Source organism: Marmota flaviventris, chromosome 20 (assembly GCF_047511675.1).
Source record: "Marmota flaviventris isolate mMarFla1 chromosome 20, mMarFla1.hap1, whole genome shotgun sequence".
Taxonomy (NCBI): domain Eukaryota; kingdom Metazoa; phylum Chordata; class Mammalia; order Rodentia; family Sciuridae; genus Marmota; species Marmota flaviventris.
In genome coordinates, this window is record NC_092517.1 from 17,218,503 (window position 1) to 17,233,645 (window position 15,143).

At 43.9% G+C, this 15,143-nt stretch overlaps 1 protein-coding gene across 8 annotated transcripts in view; it reads right to left on the reverse strand.

Moving 5' to 3' along the window:
- Tmcc1 (transmembrane and coiled-coil domain family 1) overlaps positions 1 to 15,143 on the reverse strand; it is a 168,668-nt gene that overhangs the window by 34,565 nt on the left and 118,960 nt on the right. The window contains exon 1 of one of the 8 annotated variants that reach the window (XM_071605938.1): positions 13,785 to 13,906. The exons of the other annotated variants lie outside the window; for them this stretch is intronic. Coding sequence (XP_071462039.1) covers positions 13,785 to 13,811 — 27 coding nt within the window. The 5' untranslated portion in view covers positions 13,812 to 13,906. Of the gene's footprint in view, positions 1 to 13,784; positions 13,907 to 15,143 lie in introns of those variants that run through there. 8 annotated transcript variants of the gene reach the window in all.

Below are 15,143 nucleotides of genomic sequence, written 5' to 3' on the forward strand. Positions count from 1 at the left end.
CTTCGCACAAGCTCGGCTTCTGCCTCTCCATCAGCTCCTGGAGCTCTCTACATCTGGGCGCCGGGGAGGGCTCTGCTGAGTGAACACAGAGCCTCTGCCAACAGGCATCTGTGTGTGAGTGTGTGTGTGCGAGTGTGTGAGAGTGAGTGCGCGCACGCAGGCACAGTTTGCGGGAGCTGCTCATGCAAATGAACAGTTTGACTCTGGGAACGAGATCACAGACAGTGTCTGCCTCTCTCCTCGGGCTGGGAGCATCGTTTATAAAAGACAAAGCTTCCACTGGTTGGGTTTAAAGCTGCAGGGCACGTATTCCACACCCACATTTGTCTTCTGGTTTGCATTAGATAAGGATGGGTTCCAAATGGATCAAGTATTTAAAATGTTCTATATAACACAATACCATTTAGGTAGTTTGGTTCAAAAACTACAAAGAAAAAGCCATCCACCCATGTTCTGACCAAGGAGCAGGATATCTCCAGGACAGACTTCCAGGTTTCCAAAGGTGTCTTCTCTTGCTTTTCATTTCAGGTTCATAAAATCATTTAAATGAAAATTAATTAAGAGTAAGAAAATTGGGCAAGAAACAGAAAGTCAGTATGAGAATCTAACTCACTACAAAGGGAAAAATACTTGTTACGAAAAGCAATGGTTCCCCAAATTATTCTTCTATCTCTAAAGGCACAGAATTCTGACGTTGACTTTCCAGAACAAATTAATGAATAATTTATGGCTTAATGGAAGTTTTGTCTTTACCTAAAACTTAGATTGTAAACGCTTACTGGGTAAATATTTATTTCAACAAAAACCCCAATCTAGTACTACCATCATCAGAACTAGACACTGTAGCTGGATGAGGTGGCACAAGACTGTAATCCCAGTGACTCAAGAGGCTGAGGCAGGAGGATAGCTTATTTGAGGCCAGCCTCAGCAAGTTTGGGAGACCCTCAGCAACTTGAAGAGACCCTGTTACAAAATAAAAAATAAAAGGACTGGGAATGTGGCTCAGTGGCAAAATGCCCCGAAGTATTTTCTGTTGTTAAAAAAAATCAATAGTTCTTGTGATTTTAATTTGAAGGCTCCTGTAAGAGAATCCCTATTTTTTTTTTTTCTACTTCTCTCAAAAATCATTTTGTAAAGCCGGGCATGGTGGTGCACGCTTGTAGCCCCAATGGCTCTTGAGGCTGAGGCAGGAGGATCACGAGTTCAAAGCTACCCTCAGCAACAGTGAGGCCCTAAGCAACTCAGTGAGACTCTGTCTATAAAAATACAAAATAGGGCTGGGGATGGGGTTCAGTGCTCGAGCAGCCTTGAGTTGAATCCCTGGTTCCCCCCAACCCTCCCCCCCCCCCCCAATTACTTTGTGGGCCAGGTGCCGTGGTGTACACCTGTAATCCCAGCTACTCGGGAGGCTGCAGCAGGAGGGTGACAAGTCTGAGGCAGGCCTGGGCAACTTGTGAGATCCTGTCTCAAAAAAGGTGGGGTGGGGACAGGCATGTACTTCAGTGATACAGTCTTTGCTTAGCAGGCAAGCCCCTGGGTTCAATCTCCAGCACAGGGGTGGGTGGGGGATCATTTGACAGGAACTTTCAAATGGGCCCTGAGCTACTAATAATAAAACCCAGTACATTCTACTATCTTCCTTTTATTTTTTATTTTGTAACAGGGTCTCTTCAAGTTGCTGAGGGTCTTGCAATGTTGGGGGATTTTATCTTCTCCCGGGGTAAGTACAATATTTAATCTTTTTAAAGGTTAATGTTTGTTATAACTCTAAGTAAAACTGCTACTGCTCATAGGTGTCTCAGTGCTGTCCCTTACTAGACGTGCAGGACTACATTTCCCAGAGCCCCTGCAGTTAGGCAGGTCATGTGACTAGTTCTGACCAATGGGTTATGAAAGAAAAGTAAGTATGCCATGGACACAAAGCATTGCAATTGCTAATGTGAGGCGCTTTTGTCCTTTCTTTCCTTGCCACTGAGACCACTGCGGCATGTGTTGACACAGGTAGCATAGACCCAGGGTGCCCTGGTGGGATGAGCCACCATATGGAGGACAGCTGCTCTGGAGAGGTCCCTGGGCTGAAAGAGGAATCTTTGCATGACAAATGTTCACTGTCTATTTATATGAATGTCATGATTTTGTCATTTAAAAGGTCACCCTTCAGCAGGGTTAGGAGTTCTACCGAGACATCAATGGATTTGTTGGAGAGAACCAAGTAAACAGAGTTGCCAGAGAAGTCCCCACGACAGGATGCTCTCACTGCCACCGTCTCTTTGACCCCAAAGTAAATGCCAGTTCAACTTGGCTGACTCTCTGGTTCTCTAGATTTTTTTCTCTTGTGGATCTTGTTTTTCTTTTTGATTATGCTCCTTGATGACAGTACTAATTGAGAATTTGGTTTTTACAGTCTGACATCTATGTAGAATGACAGACACTTTGTTTCTGCCAGGTACGATATATGATGCTTTATTGTCATTTTGATGAAATAACCCAATAGTTTCTCACCCATGATCCTACCCTAAGCAAGGGCCTGAATCTCCTTTGTTAATTATTTCAACTGTGTACTCTCTAGGACTGAATCCCAATTATAGAGGGGGAAAAACCTTCTAGGGTAACTTCTTTTTTTAAACTTTGTTTATTTATTTTTCTGTGGTGCTGAGGATTGAACCCAGTGCCTCCCACATGCTAGGCCAGCGCTCCACCACTGAGCCACACCCCAGCCTCTCAAGGTAACTTTTATACCTAATGCTTTTGGGATTTCCCAATGTGTCCTTGGAAGTTCACAAAAAAATTTTAAAATTTCACACTACTAAAAAGAATTGCTAGAAATAATATATGCTCAAAACAATTAGGTTTTCTTGGTGTGGTCCACATTTCTTAATCAGATTCATTTTTTTCCCTTGGATAAGTTTGCACAAAATGTTTATATATCAGAAATTATGCACATACATGTATGATTTTATTGGATGAACCTGGAGTTTGCCGTTTTTACCCAAGGGTAAAAGATTTTAAATTCATACAAAATAATAGAGAACTTTACTCCATCCCATCCTGATGTGATCAGTTTCTGTAATAAATCAATCCCATCTATATTATCAGCTATAGTTTTGTTTCACTCTGCTGAAGGCTCTGCCGGCCAGTCTGTGTCCCCTATAACTCTCCCACTGTGTTCTGACGATCAGGGGTCTGAACTATAAACCCAGTGGAAAACTGCATAGGAGAAAAAAAAGAATAGTCTGAGAGTCGTGGAAAGAGCTGTGCCCTCAGCCACTGCTACTCCACAAAACAGAATCTTGGGCAGTTGCTTCTGAGCTGATGTTGCTTAGACAACTTTTAGTCTGCACTGAGTCAGGGTTTCCATGATGCTTGACAGTCAAGGAGGAGGTGTTCCATGAAGGCAGACTGTTCACCAAGAGAACCGCCTAGACAGGAGCGAATAACCTAATGAGGGAATCTGACTGTGGTTACTGGTCAGAACCTTTTAATGTTACCTTAATGATTTATTCTTTGGTGGCTATATGAGGAAGTTCTTTCTCTTTCTCCTTAAATTACTTTTAGTGTGCGATACTGCCTTGTTTTAATTATTCTTTTCAGATGCTTGACATCTTTAACTTCAATTAAGCATGACAATATCTTTAGTAAAGGAATCAATGAAGAGGATGACCAGGACAGCCACTATCTTGAAGCAAATCATCAGAGACCTTGTTCCAGGTTGACACCTCCTCCAAATCAGTAATCTTTTCATTCATTCTTTCAGTCATTCAGTTATGAATAATCGTAAATTATTTTCCCCGAAGATATCAAAAAAATTGTTCAATGCACTGTGGAAATCCAGATACCCTGTCCTCAGAGTACTACTCATCCACCAGCACAGTAACCCTGCTCATCCTTAAAGAGGCACCAACTATGCACACAAGCAGGTCAGGACTGATCAAGAAGATAACTGAATCAAACGAGGAAACTCTTTGTAGAGGACATCAAGACCAGAGAATGAGTGCAGTTTATGACTCAAGTATCTAAGAACCATCCAAAAATGTATCACTTTGGAGCTGGGTCTCCCACTTGTGAGGTACTGGGTTCGATCTTCAGCACCACATAAAAATTAAATAAGTGAAATAAATAAAGATATTGTGTCCATCTTTAAAAAAAATCTTGAAATCATGTATCGCTTCATTTAAAAAATCTTTGCTTTTGTGTTAATGTATATTCATGGACATGATGTTCATTTGAACACCCTAAAATCTAGAGCTCATGACAGGTTATCTAGTAAACAGGACCTTATCTTGCATATGAGAAAATAAAATCTCAGGCATGTTAACTGATTTCCCCAAATTACTATCTAGCTGTGGCAGGGTTGGAACTAGAGAAGCCAGGTTCCTCCAGCTGCATCTCTCATTAATATCACACCTCACTGGAGAGTTAATGAGGCCCTAGTGAAAACGCAATCTTCAGTCCTTGCCTCCAGGGGGAATATGCTCACTCTGACTGGTCAGAGCCACAACCACTTGGTCAGTGAGAACCAATAAGGTCTGCCTTACTCTAATCTTGTTTCATGCCTGAAAGCAACTGAGAAGACTTCTTCAGATCTGCTGACTTTTTTTTTTTATACTTATTTATTAGTTTTCGGCGGACACAACATCTTTGTTTGTATGTGGTGCTGAGGATCAAACCCGGGCCGCCCGCACGCCAGGCGAGCGCGCTACCGCTTGAGCCACATCCCCAGCCCCATCTGCTGACTTTTTGGAGGCATCAACAGCTGTCAAGTACAAGTCCTGCAGTAGGCTTGATTCAACCCCCCACCCCCACTTGATTCCAAACTTCAGAGGTAATCTGGCATATAATTCATTCAGTGGAGAACAGCAATGAACCAAGTGACTAAGCAATTTGCTGCAGCATGCTTTGGGCAAACGTGAGATAAACAGGCAAAAATGGGATTGTTTCATTAGGTAGGTGGTCTAGGGGAAGTTTACTATGACTGTAAGTGAGCTTCTAGAAATTGAAGAATCATCTGAAGTTACAGTCATAGTAAACTTCCCCTAGACCACCTACCTCCCATTTCATTCTCACACACTGACCCTTTAATCCTTGTAGACTCTACCTTTTGTATTTGTGTGTGACACTGGGGACTGAATGCACCCCTGTGCTAGCTACATCCCCAGCCCTTTTTATTTTGAGACATGGTCTCACTAAATCGCCCAGACTGGCCTTGAACTTAAGATCCTCCTGCATCAGCCTCCTGAGTCGCTGACTTGCACCACCAAGCTGGCTTAGCCTTCTTAATTTTTTAAAAATTAAAACAAACAAACAAACAAACATACCCTTAACCGCTTCCTATATTGCCCACTCTGTTCCTAACAGTTTTTGCTTGAGAATCATCTCAGAGCACTGGATCTTCCATTCAGAATACCTCGTCCCCAATGGCAGCTATTAACAGAATAAATAAAAGCCTTTATTTCTGGGGGTGGTGGGGGAGACTTCCTGTGAACTCATTTGATAATTGTGAAACAGGACAACATGGAACACAGTTCCTCATTAGGGGAGGAAGACAGCACCACTTTTGAGAGAAGGGTTAGGGGAATGTCAAAGAGAGCTGTTACTGAACTTCCCTGGGGCATCGAAACAAATTCTTCCCATTTTATTTTTAATTCTTTTTTTTTTTTTTTTGGGTACTGGGGAATGAACATCAGGCTTTACCTCTGAGCCACCCACCCCTCCAGCCCTTTTAATTTTTATTTGGGATAGGGTCTCACTAAGTTGCTTAGGCCTTACTAAGTTGCCCAAGCTGACCTTCTGATCCTCTTGCCAGCCTCCTGAATTGCTGGGATTACAGGCTTGTGACACTGCATCTGGCCCATTTTAAAATTATAGACAACAGTGAAACTTTTCTGTGTGTGTGTGTGTGAGTGTTGGGGGGGTGCTGGGACTGTTCCCTGGGCCCCACCCCCCACATGCTAGGCAAGCACTTTACCATGAAGCTACAATCCACTCCAATATTTCTATATCTCTTGGGGAACTTCTGAGGGTATACTGACTGTAAATTCCTAGCTGTGTTTCAGAGATAGAAATGACCAACTTGCTCTTCCAAAAGATTATGGCAATTTGCACTACTACCAACAGTGCCAGAATACTGCCAGCTTTACCATGTATCAAACTTTTGTATTTTCATGAATCTGATAATTAAAGTGAGACCTTATTTTTACTTACCATTTTCATTCCTTAAATTGTGGGTAAACTTTTTGGAGAGGGGTCTGGGGACCGAGCCACATACTAGTCTTTTACTTTAAAAAAAAAAAAAAAAGGACACAATGGACTTTATTCATTTCTTTTGATGTGGTGCTGAGGAGTGTACCCAGTGTCTCACATGTGCTAGTCAAGCGCTCCACCACTGAGCCCCAGCACCAGCCCCTTTTCTTTTGTATTTTGAGACAGGGTCTCGCTAACTTGCCCAGGTTGGCCTCAAACTTATGATCTTCTGCCTCACTGGGATTGGAGGGATATGTCCAAACACACCAAGCAAATTATGGGTAAGTGTGACCATCTTTTGATGTGTAATTTGATCATAAATATTTCCTCTTCTGTCAGCACCTCTGGACCTCTAAAAAGGAAATCTTTTATGAAGTTGCAATCAGGGTGCAAATAAAAGATGGTCAGACAACAACGATGATCTGCATGAGGTGTCAGTAGAACTGAAACAAAAAACCAAAACAACAACAACAAAATGAGACAGCTCCACTCCCAGAAATAACTCCCTATAAACTTTAATTGTCATGTCTCTGGAAATTGAACCCAGAGTGTTGAACCAGTGAGCCTCATTGCCAGCCTTTTAAAATTCTGAGACACGGTCTCCCTTGGCTGCTGAGGCTGGTCTGGAACCCGCAATCCTCACTGGGATTGCAGGTGTGCGCCACTGTGCCCAGCCTCTGAACAGTTTTCCTCACAAATTTCCACTAAGAACATAAATACTATCTTCCCTCCAAGAATCAGCCCAAACAATTTGCATTTTCTACTTATTCTCTGGTTGCAAGCAAGCACTGTGCTTTTTACTAAATGCAAAGGAGGGGCTGGGCTGTAGCTCAGTAGCAGAGCGCTGGCCTAGCATGTGTGAGGCCCTGGGTTCCATCCTCAGCACCGTGTAAAAATAAACAAATAAAATAAAGGCATGCTGACCATCTACGACTACCAAAAAAAGAAAAAAGAAAGAAAGGAAGGAAGAAAGAAAGAAAAGCAAATGAGACTAAAGCACACATTCTAACCATATTTCCTGGGATTACACATGTCAAAATTTCCTATTTTAAGTATCTGAAAACTAGTCCTGGGTGGTTTGGCAAATGGATTTTACATTCAAAAACAGGCTCTAGGTACATCTGACTGGTCCCCACATGCAGCTCCCGCCCACCCACTTCTGCCACCCTCCCTTCTCCTTCTCGCCCTTACATACGGGGGCTAGGACTGCAAGCATGCACAGGACAGTTATGCGAACAGAGGAATTATTTCTGAGCCTCTTTCTCTCTCTCTCTGTTTTTTTTAAACATTTATTTGTTGAAAGCCAATAAGTCCCCCACCCCCGCAGGGCCTCACATGTGCTAGGCAAGTGCTCGACCACTGAGCCACATCCCCAACCCTTTCTCTGTCTTTTCTGAAGAGAAAATGTTTTTCCTCCTGTCTCGGATCAGTACTGAGCAGAAGTTATTTCCAACTGAAGGTATCCTTCCTTCCTTCCTTCTCTAAATTTCTACATGTGTAATTTTTATGGTATATATAACATCTTACATTTGGTTGTTTTTGTAAATTCTGCCATTTTCTACCTGAGATGATGAATCCCTGAGCTATGCATTCTTGAACCCCAACAGCGCCTACCACAGTATATCAGTCAGTTTATACACTAAATTAGCTCATATTTGTAAAGCACTTCAAATAGCACCTGCACATTAGTGCCATTTAAGTTATTAAATAAATGAAAGAAATGGATCAGCTTTCCTTTCTGATTGACGCATGACCTCCTTAGCCTAGGAGGGTCAGGTCTGCCATCTTGGTTCCATTTTCTACGCTGGGCACTGCCCCATTTCTCTGCTCTTGATTTCAGGAAAGCCCATAAAAATTGTCTGAACTCATCGTTTCCAAATTCCGTTCTTCCTGTTCTCAAACATGGTCAAGTAGCTTTTCTCTGATTAGTCCATGTTGAGGTGGCTGCCAGATAACAATTTGGGAATAGAGAAACTCAGTTCTCAAAGGACGCGCCCCTGAGCCACTGAAATGCGGGAAACCCCCAAGAACAACTGCAACTCTCCAGCCACATGCTTCTGGCCCGACCCACTGCCCTGTGCCCCTGAAACACGAGGGGTGCGGGGAAACTGGTGGGAAGCCGTGCAGCTCCACCTGCTCCACATCTCGCCTGGACCCCAGCACTGTCCCTTTCACAGCCCACACCACAGGGCTGCTGTCTCCTCCTCTGGAGCTGGCCCACTTGTCCCCTGAGCGCGTGTTGCTTGCTCTACCCACAAAGGCATCCCTCTGGAGACTGTCCTCCAATCTCCCTTCAACTTCTATCTACCTTCTCAAATACACTCTGTCTAGGCCTCTGACTGGCAGGTGCTCAATAAAATTCTTTCCTTCAATGCCAAGAATCTGGCTGGTCCTGAGTCAAAGTCCCCCTCTTCTCTGGGTGCTCCTCAGTCTGTCCCTTGGAGACACCTCTTCACCCCTGACAATTCCAAAGACGAGTTCTTGGTTGTCTTCTTATTTGACACAGCTGATGCCGCCCTGTGGCTCCTGGGAAGAGCTCCCATGCTGCTGCATGTCTAGCCCACCACACCCTTCCCTCTTCCTCCTCCTCTGCTCCAACTGGAGTGCCCAGGGCTCGTGCTTTTTCCTCTCCCGTGTCTGTGCTCATTCATTTTTCCCCACCATCACGTAATGAGACACCTCCTTAAGCCATACTTTCCACCCAGGCCTGTCTCGGTCTCCTGAGCATCTCCCAGCAGCCTCTAGATTCACTGCCACTGTCCGTTTGACATTCCCACTTGGGTGCTCTCAAAGGGAATTTCTCTCTTGCCCACCACACCTGCCCACAAGCAGACTTCCACTGCAGTTAGTGACAGTCCATCTGTCCAGCTGCTGAGGTTAAATCCCTTGTGAGTCACCTATTTCTCTCTTTAATATCTTATATCCAATTTACCAGGATATTCTGTTGGCATTGCCGTCAAAGCTCCTGTAGACCCCAGCCCCTTCCACGTCACCCACCTCTCCTGGAGCTCAGCCAGGCTTCTCTTTGGTCACCAGCATGGCTCCCGTGCTCTGCCCTGCTCCTATACAATCTGTTCTTGGTATTCCAGCTAGCACGATCTTTTAAAAACCCAAGTCAAATCATGTCACACCTCTGCTTAAAATTCTTCAATGAATCTTTTACAGTCAAAGACAAAGTGCGCCCTTAAAGATGGCCTTCAAGGGCATGCCACACCTGGCCATCGGTGTGCAGGGTGAGAGCCAGATTCATCCAACCTAGTAATTCCTTGTAATTCTCACTCTCCCATTCCTTTCATCAAGAGGTAGAATCTATCTGTCCCTCCTGGGATGGGAGACTGGTTTGACCATAGATTGCTTTGGCCAAATGAAATGTGAGCCACTGTGACGCAGCAGAGGCCTGGGCAGTGCTTGCTATGTTGGGGTGGCCGCTCTTGCTGGCCAAGCCCTTCGGCCCACTTCCACTTCAGCTCAGGACAATGTGTCCCTCAGCTGCTCACGGAGGAAGAGGCCCAGTGACATCAGCGCCAACAGCTAGCTGTGGGGAAGGGAGGCCACATTAGACACCAGTAGTCCCACCACAGCCCCAACACCACAGCGACCCAGGGCAGGACCAGCAGGACAGTCACCTGGCTGAGCCTGGCCCAACTGTCGGACTCGCAGAGTTGTAAGCAGATAAAAGTCGTCTTAAGCGGCTGGACCTTGGGGTGGTTTGTTCCACGGCAGTAGCTACTGAGCCACCCTGGTCCCTATCATCCCTTCCCTTGGTTCTCTGGTCACAGCAACCTGGACCCCGTTCCTTTTGTACACTGGGGACACTCCTGTCTTGGCTCTGGCTGAACTTCTGCCTGGAGGGTCGCTCCTCCTTGAATGACTCACCTGCCTTTGAGGAGGCTCAAACTTTCCCCATTGAAAAGGGTGTCTGTCCCCAGCCCCAGCACACCCAGTCCCTCAGGTGCTCCCCTGCCTTCTCAGCCTGGCCTCCCCTAACACGCGGCGTGGCTCACTTACTAGGTTCATGACTTGTTGTCATCTCTCCCAACTAGAATGTGACTAATTTTCTTTCTTCCTTCTTACTTTGAGGTGCTGGGGATCAGACGTATGTGAGGCAGGTGCCTTGTCACTTACTTATTTCCTCCTAACTAGGATGTAGAGGCTTCGCCTGTTTTGTTAAGATAAACTCCAAGCCCATCTAAACCCCTAAACCCCGGATACAGCAAATCCTCAGTAATTATTTGTTGAATGAACAAATTATTGGTTTGCAACCTTCAAGTTCAGACAGGATATACTGCAGCTGACATTTAATAATTTCTGGTATGAATTAAAATAATCGGTGACAAGTGTTTTTAAGCTTTAAGTCACAGTTCTTTTTTTTTTTTTTTTAATTTTTTGAATTGTAGATGGACACAATCTATTTTATTCACTTATTTTATGTGGTGCTAAGGATCGAACCCAGTGGCTCACATATGTGAGGCAAGTGCTCAACCACTGAGCCCCAGCCCCTAAGTCGCAGTTCTTGACCTTTGTTCTCTAGCATTTATATACTCTCATTAGCTCACTGCTTTTATTTTTATTTTTGTGCCAGTGATTGAACCCAGGGATGCTTAACCATTGAGCTGCACCCTAGCCCTTTAAAAAAAAAATTATAATTTTAAAATTTTGAGGCAGGGCATAAGTTGCTTAGTGTCTTATTAAGTTGCTGAGATTATAGGAGGGCACCCTGCACCAGTGCTCACTGATTTTCAAGAGCAGATGAGAGGCACCTTGAACAGGGAACACCAACCGAAAATGGTCCTTTCCTCCCCCAGTGCTGTGTACTAGTCACCACCACCCAAATCACTGCTCCAGCTATTTCTTTTGAACCATATACAGTTAAAACTTCTACAAGGCTGGGGCTGAGCGGTAGTGTGCTCGCCTAGGCACTGGATTCGAACCTTAGCACCACATAAAAATAAGTAAATAAAATAGAGATATTGTGTCCAACTACAGCTAAAAAAAAATTTAAACATTTCTACAAAATAATGTGGAACAATTGCATTGTTCTTATGGGATCTGACCTTTAAGTGGCATTAGGAGACCCATGGAATGATGGGATTGAGGTCAAGCTGCAGTTTGAAGGTCTACATGTGAAGAAAGGTTTTTTTTTTTCTTTTGTGTCTTCCAAAAGTTCACTTTAATACAATAACAGTCCAGTGTATATTAACTTTTTTAAAAATAATTTTTAGATGTCGATGGACCTTTATTTCATTTATTTATACGCAGTGCTGAGAATTGAACCCAGTGCCTCAAACGTGCTAGGCAAGTGCTCTACCACTGAGCCACAATCCCGGCCCAGATTAATTTATTTTGAAAGCAGAGCATCCACATGCGACCAAGTGATTACACATGTATGTCCTAAATTGCCACCATACACTTTAAGCATTTGTATAGAAAACTCTGATAATACTCAAGGAATGCTCTAGAGTGTCGGTATTATACAAATGGCTTTAACATAAACGTAAAGATGTGTGGTCCTGCAGGATTACTGAGAATGCAAAACGAAAATTATTCATTTTTAGAATTGGACATCAGGGAATATTATAATCTTTTATATTAAAACATAGATGAGTTCAACAAATACAGTGAGCTCTACAGAATCCTGTTTAAAACACTCCTTTTACTTCCTTGAGCCGGCTACATTTTCCCCTAAAGTCTACCTTCAAAATGTTACTCTGTTCTTGAAACCAATGTTCACAAAGCTTGTTGCACCCTCATGCAAGAAGGTGGGATGTCATCCCCATCTAGAGCAGTTTGGTGTATGGAGGTCGTCACATGAAGAATTTCAGATGCGGGAGGCAAGTACCTCATTTCAGAACATTGTTATCATCATTTCAATGAGAATAATTTACCTGAGTTGATTGTTTGTTTGAAGCAAGGAACCAGTTTAACCTAAAACTGTTCACTCAGCTTTAGAAAACTCTCTACTCTGGAAAGTTAATGCAATCACTGGATACAATAAAACCTGAGGCAGGAGGATTCAAGTTCAAAGCTGGCCTCAGCTACTTAGCAAGGTAGGCTAAGCAACTTAGTGAGACCCTACCTCAAAAAAAAACAACAAAACTGTCTGGGGATGTAGCTTGGTGGTAAAGCACCCCTGGGTTAAGTCCCTAGAACTAATAAATAAATACAAAGGAAGGAAGGAAGGAGGGAGGGAAGGAAGGAAGGAGGGAGGGAAGGGCAGGCTGGAGATGGCACTCAGTGATAGTGTCCCTGGGTTCAATCCCCCTGTACCACAAAAAAGTTTTTTAAAGGGATTAAGTTATGTATTATGGTCCCCGTTCCCCAGTGTCACTAATGAAGAAAAAGAAAAAGGATGACTTCTCTTAGTGTTCATGGGATTGCCTCTCAATCTGTCCTTCTGACCATCGCATCCACCCTGAGGAAGCACTCTTAATAAAACAAGAGAAGTAAACTGACCTTTCTAACTTCAGAGCCAACAGAGATGTGCCAGGGTTCTTGAATCCAAGATTCAGAACAAACAGAAAAAACAGGATACAGACCAGAGGCACAAATCTGTTAAGAGAGTTGGCATTTAAATGATCAAGCAGAAGGCCTAAGAGAGTAATTCAATATCAAACATCACAGTGACAAATCTAGATCTCAAATCCAACTGCTCAATGACAAACAGTATTAATGTTCACTAACTTTGAAAAACTATAAAGGATCTGTTTATTTAGGACATAATCTCTTAGTACCTATGTATCATTTATAGAACCAACTGAAAAATCAAGGTAAGATCAAGCCCCCGGCAAAGCCTCTCCCCGGCGTGGGTGAAACGTGAGCCCTGGGTGTTGGGTAAAGCCGGATCATCTTCCCACCCAGCTGTGTCTCAGGCCTGCTCGGCTGATCTGAAGACACAAATTTAGCACTGAGATTTGTGCATGCTGCTTTAAAATTCACAAAACCATTAAGTCCTTGGGGGAAATACTTTGAAAACAAGAGGCTGAGTGATAAGAACCTTTTTAGAAAAAAAAAAAAAAAAAGAAAAGGGAGAAATATTTTCAAGGGGCTTTAACCCAAATTCTTATTTGTTATGCATGCCTGGCACTGTCCAGTTTAACCCTAGCCTCTCCCAAACTGCCAAAGGCAGAGGACACTCTTCTATTCACTGAAGGAAACACTTATTTTCTGGGAGTCCTCACCTGAGAAAGTGAGGGTGGCATTTATTCTACACTGTGCAGGCCATGCAGCCCGTGTCCCGGGGGATCAGGACACTCCAGGATGGTCTGAGCATGCCCATACGGCCAGAGCGCCCTTTGCATTCTGCTCCAACAGCAGTGAGAAAAATGAACAATGAGGAATCAGACCACACCATGCTCCATCGGCTCGACCTTACTGTCTTAAAATAGCTCATGCACCTGGCTGAGATCTGCTGCTGAAAACGCCGAGTTCCAGCAGCCTGGGTCATTTTCTGTCAGTCTATCAACCAGCCCCCGCTAAAAGCTGTAGAAGGATAGGAAGAGGGTTTTAAAAAGAAAAAGACAGATACACACACATATACAACATACGGTTTCCGAGGAGAGTGAGGGTTCCATGCTTGTGAGGGAGAAGGAAGAGGATTATGCCGAATAACCCTCAGGTTTCTCCCAGATTTGAACATGCTGTGCTGTGGCATGAGGTCAGCAGAGACTGACTCCAACCCTGTGAGGCTGGATTCCACCCTGACAAAGCAGTATCACTGTAATATGAAGCAGGAGGACCCAGGGCATGTTGGCAGCTGTACAGAATGGCCGTTCTAGAAAGTATTGGCAATTCCAAAACAAGAAATCTCTGCCGTCACATGAGATAATCTTCAGCCCAGTTAAGCAATGAGCAACAAAACCACTTTGAATCCCAAACCTAAGCAGCTCAAAATATTAAAAGGTAGGAAAAAAAAAAAAAAAAAACACCAAAACTTTTCTCCTTGAACCAATTTGTGCCTGGGGGAAATGAACAGGAAGTGGGAGATGTGAAGGCAGTTGGTTAATTGGATTTGTATCACAAACAATACGCTGATTCTGATCGGGGAGGAGGGAGGTGTGGCCTTCTGCTCCTGGACACTGTGACCTAGTTGAGGAGCCCCAAATCTTCTCTGTGACTTTCCTGTGAAGAAGGGAGAGTATTCTGAAAATATATTTCTGGTAATGGACGTATGCCAGGACTGAAGGTGTGCTGAAAGCGCATTCCCACACACCCCAAAGGCAGACCTCACACCCAGCACCTGTTTCTAGTCCATCAAGAATGGATCCAAGCGCCTCAGAAACACTTCCCCCAAAGGAGAGGAACACTAGCAGATCTAGAGCAGGAAGGGAGCCGCAGAAGAATTTCTACCAAGAGAAAAGTGGACAATACAGACACTCTTTTACGTTTTTATGGTCTCCCTGATATCATGAAAGGTCTATTCTAGACAAAAGTGACCTGTAGAGTTTTAGCAAATAAAAGTTAGCTAGAAATAGAAGAAAATATAGGACAATGAGACAAAACAAAAACCACATGCCTGCACCAACAGGAAGGCAAACCTAAGAACGGCCCATGGTTCAGTATGAGCTTGCGCTGAAGGAAGCTGTTGTCTAATAAACTGAGACTTATGTCATGATGCTGTTTGGAAAAAAATTTTTTTTTGGAAAGCTCTCATTACTTAGATCCAAACACTGAGGTGTGTCACAAAAGTATCCTGATGATCAGGTCCCGGTCTACCTTCCCCGTTTCATCTCCCTCCATGAACACTGTATTCCAGATGCTCAACCACCATTACCATGTGACAGGCAGAACAGTGGGAAAACAGAGAGGAGGAGACTTGCCCAGAGTCACGTGGCTGAGTAGTGGGGCTGAGATTTGAAGACACAGCAACACTCTGACTCTTACCTATTCACACCCTTGTCTATCAC